Here is a 6,685-nt window from a genome sequence, read left to right as displayed (position 1 = left end):
AATACAAAATAAATTAGATACCTAGTAACTTTTAAGCGCGCTCGGAATTCAAATGGTATCTATCCCAGCATTAATATGATATCTATCGCAGCATTAATATGATATCTATCGCAGCATTAATATGATATCTATCGCAGCATTAATATGATATCTATCGCAGCATTAATATGATATCTATCCCAGCATTAATATGATATCTATCGCAGCATTAATATGATATCTATCCCAGCATTAATATGATATCTATCGCAGCATTAATATGATATCTATAGGAGGAAGACAATGAAGAGGACAGCGGAGGAGTCCGTCGATACATGACGCGATACAAGGAGTTAACATCCTCGTTAAGCGACGCGCTGATGGACGTACTTCATGGATGCGATGCATCAACCATCGACCCTGATCCTTTAATTCTACGCATCACTGAGATAGCTGGCATGGTGGCAAGGTGAGAATAAATATCTGTCTTGTGTTTTGTATAAGTGAGGTCATTGTCAAAGTCCCAGGATTTACGCCACATTTGTCTCATCACCCCAACACCCAGGCCACTTATGTACGTCGTTCATGTGACCAGTGTGTTTCCGTTCTTTACTCCATATATTGAGATGCTAATATTGTGTTGTGTATGGTACATGTATGATGTCACGGCAGGCTAAAGGGAAGATGTTGCCTCATTATATAAGGGTGTCTTAACTGTGACAGTGATTTTAGCTGTCATTTTTATAGTTTGAAAAGATCTGACCTAATAGAAACATCATTCGACAGTTTACCTGTAATCATGATCATAGAAACATTATTTAACATAAAACATTATTATTTCAGTGTTTACGAAGATCTTGTATCGTTCGCGAACCCATACATGGAAAACCCACCGGAGCGTATCCAACCCACTTTTGCTACTGCTTTACGAACTGGAACGGGGTTACCCACCCTGGGTGTGAGGGGAAGTCCCGGGGCCAAGAAAGCTGTCATTTTATCGACAGGTGGGGCAACGGGGTCTCAGTCAGTTGGAACCCCCAGCACCCCACCCATGGTTGGCACGGATACGGGGGCTTCCACTAAAACTACAAGTCCGAAGAAAAAAACTCGAGACCCGAGGACCGGGAAAGGTTTGTTATTTCTATGGATGTTTGTTATTTCTATGTAAATCAGACAAATTGTTTGCCTGCCTCTTCTAACCTAAAAGTTACAGGTTTGGGGGTTTTCTTTTGAATGTTTGTATGAATTTTTTGTCACATTTTCGAATAAAGGATCATTTTCTTTTGGGAAATTTTTTAACCCTTTTTGGTAAATCAGCAAAATAGAGTTGTCCATGTATGATTAGGTCCAGCTAGATTTCAGCCAAAATCCACTAGGACGATGTTTCAGAAGCTTTGTAACTATTTAAAATTTATTGAAATGCCATTCCAGCAGTTGGCCAGAGATTTTGAACTGAGAAATCAATTGCAATATTTATAATTGCTTTGTTATCTAAATTATCTTATAGTTTCCAAAACTTAATACAAATCTCACCCTATATAATATAATAATAAAGAATCCACCCCCAACTAACATTGCACTCCATAGCGATCCAGGAACGAAACTTTTTTGCGATGAGCGTTTGGCGTCGAGTGAAAGCGAAGTTGGATGGGAGAGATATCGACGGGAATAAACGAATGCAAGTTGCTGAGCAGGTGATGTGTAGGCTTGTGTGTGTGTGTGTATAATATTTATATGAATGACTGACTTTATTTTGTCTCTGCGAATTGATTGTAGCACGAGTATATATATAAATATACTAAGCTATTTAATTGAATAACATTAAAGTTCTAATCAAATAAAAAGTGTGCACATATATATACAGAGGTTCGGGTCAAGACTTTTTCTATTTCTAACTTTTTTGTCTGTATATATATATATATAATGAGTTCTATAAGTGAGTTCTTACAGCAATATCAGAAAACCTATGATGAAATAATGTTTTTTTGTTTATGTTATACTATTGACATGGCCAATGTTTGAAATTAATGTTTTAACCAATCATAATCCTTAGGTTGATCATGTGATAAGTGAGGCGACGTCATTGGATAACTTGGCGCTTCTGTACGAGGGGTGGACGGCATGGGTGTAAGGCCCCACTTTGTATAAGCCCCTTGAGGCTTTGTTAATTCATTCACCAGCAATTCTATGAGTTGCCACTTTTTGAGGCCGTCTATAAAGAAAGAGAATAAGAAGAGGAATGAGTAGGAGCGCTTTGAGAAAAGTGAGAGATCTTTTTCAGCTCTTGTCCAGAAATCGCAGAAAATTTTCAAGAAAGTTATGCGTTGTTGTTAAATTGGCCGGCATTGAAACAAAATTAGATCCCACCATTTGAAGTTTCTCTAAATTATTTAAATTGTTTCAAAGTCATGTTTTTAAATTGCCCAGTTAGAATTTTTGCCGCGTTTTTTTTTCGAATTGGTGTTGAGGTTATGTGGTGAAACATAGATATCTTAAATGCAGCTTTAAATAGAAATAACATAATTATAATTCTGACGTTTTTCCGCTATGTTAAAAATGTTTGAACTACGGTGTTCCCTATAACGTTGAGAGGGGAAATGTAAATAGAGTTTCGTTGCTGTTGTGTTGCGGTTTTATTTCATTTAACAATCAATATGTTACTCTTAGTTGTTAAGTCTTATATAAACATATTGATTTTATTAAAGGAAAACTGCATGCTTGCATGTTCAAGGTTTAAGTTAAGCATATAGTAGTAATGTGTTGGGTTTTTATTTGTTTAAAACAATCAATTAATGACTATCCGTGTTATTATTTCGTATATAACCAAGCTTATGTATGTATGGGTTTACACCACAAAACTTAAGTTACAATAGCCAAGACAATTGTTAAATGTGAAATGTAAATATCATTGTGTGAAACATGTAATAAACTGTAGTGGAATTGGATATTCTGTTTAATCTGTTTGTGTTTCAAGTTAAGACAAAGACAGTAACGACACTTGATATTACTTAGGGCGTTTAACAAAGCTTTTAAATGGCTGACATTTAAAATTTAAAGCTGGTGTCACTTTACATTTGGAGTCAAACATTTATTAGGTTTTCTGGGAGATTAAAACTTTAATTTATGGAATGAATAACAGTTTTCATGTAAAAGATATATGGATGATTATAACTTAACTACCATTGTCAATAATTGGGTATTTAAACATTTTTCTTCTTGTACAAATGTAGTTCGATGGTTATCAATTCACTTGCAAGACAAATGTCTTGTACACCACAAATTGTAACATCTAATATAATTAACCACATAGGCAAATACTATTTTTACTGTTAGATAGAGCGGAACTGTCACATTTGTTCCCGTTTGCCATTAATATAAAATAATATTAGATGTTTATGTAGTGAGTTTTAATAAGTTGCTCTAAAATCTAAATAAAAAATACAAAAAATGTGTGTTTTTGGATCATTTATTACATACATGATTGTCAGGCAGCGACAAAAAATGAAATGAAAATATAAAACACAATGATGACACCACAGTCTTAATGGTCACAGTCAAGATAAAACTAATCAGTCAGGTTACAAATATTAACAATGATAATACCAGAAAGGTAAGAATGAAGGTAAACTGATCAAAAATAACAAGTATTACCAGCACTTGACATTGGCAAAATATAATGAAGAGTTATTAAAAAAAAGATGAACACTTGTAAAACAAAAGTACATTGAAAAGGTGAGTTTTGATATGAAATTACACTCATGATCTGTGATTATAATTTCTTTTTTAAACTCCTATTTTTCCTTGATTATACTATAAAGACTATAAATAAAAATTAAAAAATTACAAGATTGTCGAAAAAGCAATTTTCAAAACACTGTTAAATTTTTTTTCACCCTAGTTGAAAAGTCTGATAAATGTTTGATCTTCTTCTTTGCTCAGAAAGGACTCTGTTACCGGATCGTAATCGATGATCGATTCTTCCTGAAGTTGGAGCTGATATTTCACCTTAATGTGAGGAGCAAATAAATTTTATTTTACAATTAGAAAAAAAAATCTATTTAAAAAAAATAGTTATTTTTTAAACGGGCAACGATTTTTAATGTTGTTCTCCCTCAGAGAAATTATGGTATATTATTGATTGAGGAGAAATAGCATTTTACCATCTTTATGTATTTTCACTTTAACACAACTCAAACTAGTGGCCTGATATGCACTATATACATGGTGGCTTCATTATATTTCATATGGTGATATCACATGACACACATCTATGTTACTAAGAATGTAAACTTCTTCATTAGTTTTTGTTGTTAATCTTAACTTTATTACTTCATCTGAAATATGTTAAAACTGGGAGGTCCATAAGAGAGAAGCCGTGGTGGCAAAAACAGAAGTCATATTTGTTTATTTATCCTTCATGCACTTCATATGACATAATAAGGGATTTAAAAAATTAATATTTCACCTGAAATTATGTTGAAAACTGGAGGTTTCTTCCTAACATGGGGAACTCCCCTACCCCGAGATTGCCCCAATGCATCGTGGGAGTTACGATACGAGGTAAAATATGACGCCCCCTCGTCATGGTGGGTGACGTCCACCATTCTCAATCCATGGGTGTTGCTCACGCGATTACGAACTTGTACGTCGCGCATCAATGATATCTATTGAGTGGTTGTGATGTCATAATACTGTGGTTGTGATGTCATAATACTTAATTGTTACGTATTCTATGTGAGTGAGACCCTGCAGCGTGACACGCAACTTAGGCCTGGGTGGCCCATTACCCTCAAAGTGCTATGTAAGAATGACATGCATGATTTTATAACAAAAAAAAAGTTTTTTTGTTGGGAATTATAAAAAAACATATCATTTTAAATACGAATAACAATATGATTCTTTAAAAAATTAAAGTGACAGAAACTTACAGAAAAACGACACTTATTATAAGACGCCAAGATTAAATGTTGTCATGGACATTTTGAATTGTACACTGGTGGAAAATCGCAGTTTTAAAAATAAAGAATATCTAAATAATTTACGGATTCTCCTGTTTTTGGTGGAAACATAACATTGTGGTTTGTGTTGAAACAACGCTCATTGTTTTCCCCAATCTCCCATTGTGATGTAAACAATGAGGGGCAAGTTGGGGGGCGTCTCACTCCACTGAGTTTTGGATTGCCACGGTGATACTGGAATAGAAATCATATATTATTCTTGGATGATATATATGATGATAATGATGTTAATGCTGCGCAAAATACAAAACAGCTTCAATTGAAATTTGTTAATGTTTACCTAAAATATTTTCCCCCGAATGTACTCGTACAAATAGTAAAAGTTTTATATATTATATATATTATATTCAACATCTTAAAGAATATCGAAATTTGCTATTAAATCTGCCATTGACTATTTAAAACACCATTCGTGCAAGCGGAATTTGTAGTGCACAACAAAATTTACAAGTTTTGATACTTACATGTTTATACAACGTCACATAATCGAGTTTATGACGTGTTCTATCTAATTGTAGAGTAGTTCGGTGGATCGGCCGCGCTCCCTTGTAAGCTAGCCACGCTTTTGCTTGAGTTCTAGTTACATACGGAATGTCGCTTATTACTGGGATATAATTCGACTCTTGTGTGCGAAGAGTTATTGAATCTCGCCCTAGTCGTACAGGTTTGGGTTTTTCGGAGACGAAATCCATTTTAAAAATTAAAAAAACTTTGACAAAAATCCTAAACTTACAAGTAGGGGAAGTCCCTACGTGAGATTTGCGTCTCTAGCAACCATAGACATTTTATTTTGATCAGTTCGAACCAGAGTCGTATAAACATATATAGAGGATCTGTATATACGAACTCTGGTTCTGACTGTTTTATCCAATAGCAGATGTTTGATACTTTTAACTTTTATTGTTACCCCAAAGTTGATTTCAAGTATAGAATTTGGTCACTAACTCACACAGTATAGGTTGGCAATAACTCTCAAACTATTACTATAGACAGCATTGACACGGGCTTACGGGAATATATGTCGTATAATTAAGGAATTCGCAGGAAGCTCTATTTAAATGTTAAAATATTTTTAGTAACACGAGACGAGAATAAGAGATAACAGTTTTTCGTAAAATATAATTCAAACGATCTCTATGTTAAACACCATTTTTAACTGCAGTCGATGGTTTTTTTAGTTCGAAAAATTCAATTGTTTTTCGGTTAATTCAGATTTCGTTTATAAAAGTATTTTAAGTAATAAAGCCAATATGTTAAGTTTGTTTAGCCCAAAAGGCTTCAGCCCAAAGAAAGCAACTCCACGTAAAGCTGCATCGTTGTCCAATCTTGCTTCTCTCGATGTTTCACAACGCGCGCAAGAATTCGGTCTCGACTACGGCTCAGCTTCGCTTAAATTAAACGGGAATGAACTTAAGTTTGAAGATGGGGCATGGCAGTCTGGTAAGACATGCATGCCATTAATTACAGTCTTGCTTCAACTTTCAACTGATATATATATTATATACTTTAAATACGCTATTCTAGATCTATCATCTATATACTTTAAATCCTTCGTTGTTTTAATTATTCTGATAGGCCTTATGTAACCAAGGTGATCCTAGAATACAGATATTATAGCGGCCATTTTCGATACCTTCTACTGGTGCCACCAACCTAAAATTTGGACACTGTACTAATTAGACCCCAGC

The 6,685-nt window shown here is 34.3% G+C and overlaps 3 protein-coding genes across 4 annotated transcripts in view; 2 read left to right on the top strand and 1 right to left on the bottom strand.

Annotated features, from left to right (window-relative positions):
* Nucleotides 1-2,922, top strand: part of LOC100186519 (serine/threonine-protein kinase SMG1) — a 15,408-nt gene extending 12,486 nt beyond the window's left edge. For both annotated transcript variants that reach the window (XM_026836802.1, XM_026836803.1), the window contains exons 21-23: nt 823-1,109; nt 1,567-1,673; nt 2,033-2,922. In XM_026836802.1, coding sequence (XP_026692603.1) covers nt 823-1,109; nt 1,567-1,673; nt 2,033-2,110 — 472 coding nt within the window. In that variant the 3' untranslated portion in view covers nt 2,111-2,922. The remainder of the gene's footprint in view (nt 1-822; nt 1,110-1,566; nt 1,674-2,032) is intronic.
* Nucleotides 2,923-3,427: 505 nt separating this feature from the next.
* Nucleotides 3,428-5,765, bottom strand: LOC100184141. Its single transcript, XM_002127526.4, has 4 exons — nt 5,462-5,765; nt 5,022-5,171; nt 4,445-4,643; nt 3,428-3,984 (listed from the first exon to the last, which is right to left on the bottom strand). The coding sequence occupies exons 1-4, from the start codon at nt 5,687-5,689 to the stop codon at nt 3,869-3,871; spliced, it is 693 nt and encodes a 230-aa protein (XP_002127562.1). The 5' UTR covers nt 5,690-5,765; the 3' UTR covers nt 3,428-3,868.
* Nucleotides 5,766-6,130: 365 nt separating this feature from the next.
* Nucleotides 6,131-6,685, top strand: part of LOC100185759 (protein chibby homolog 1-like) — a 2,363-nt gene continuing 1,808 nt past the window's right edge. The window contains exon 1 of the mRNA XM_002127620.5: nt 6,131-6,437. Within this exon, the coding sequence (XP_002127656.3) occupies nt 6,248-6,437 (190 nt within the window). The 5' untranslated portion in view covers nt 6,131-6,247. The remainder of the gene's footprint in view (nt 6,438-6,685) is intronic.

This window comes from Ciona intestinalis, chromosome 11 (genome assembly GCF_000224145.3).
Source record: "Ciona intestinalis chromosome 11, KH, whole genome shotgun sequence".
NCBI classification, from domain to species: domain Eukaryota; kingdom Metazoa; phylum Chordata; class Ascidiacea; order Phlebobranchia; family Cionidae; genus Ciona; species Ciona intestinalis.
Note: the sequence above shows the minus strand (reverse complement) of the source record. Positions and strands in the feature narration are given on the sequence as shown.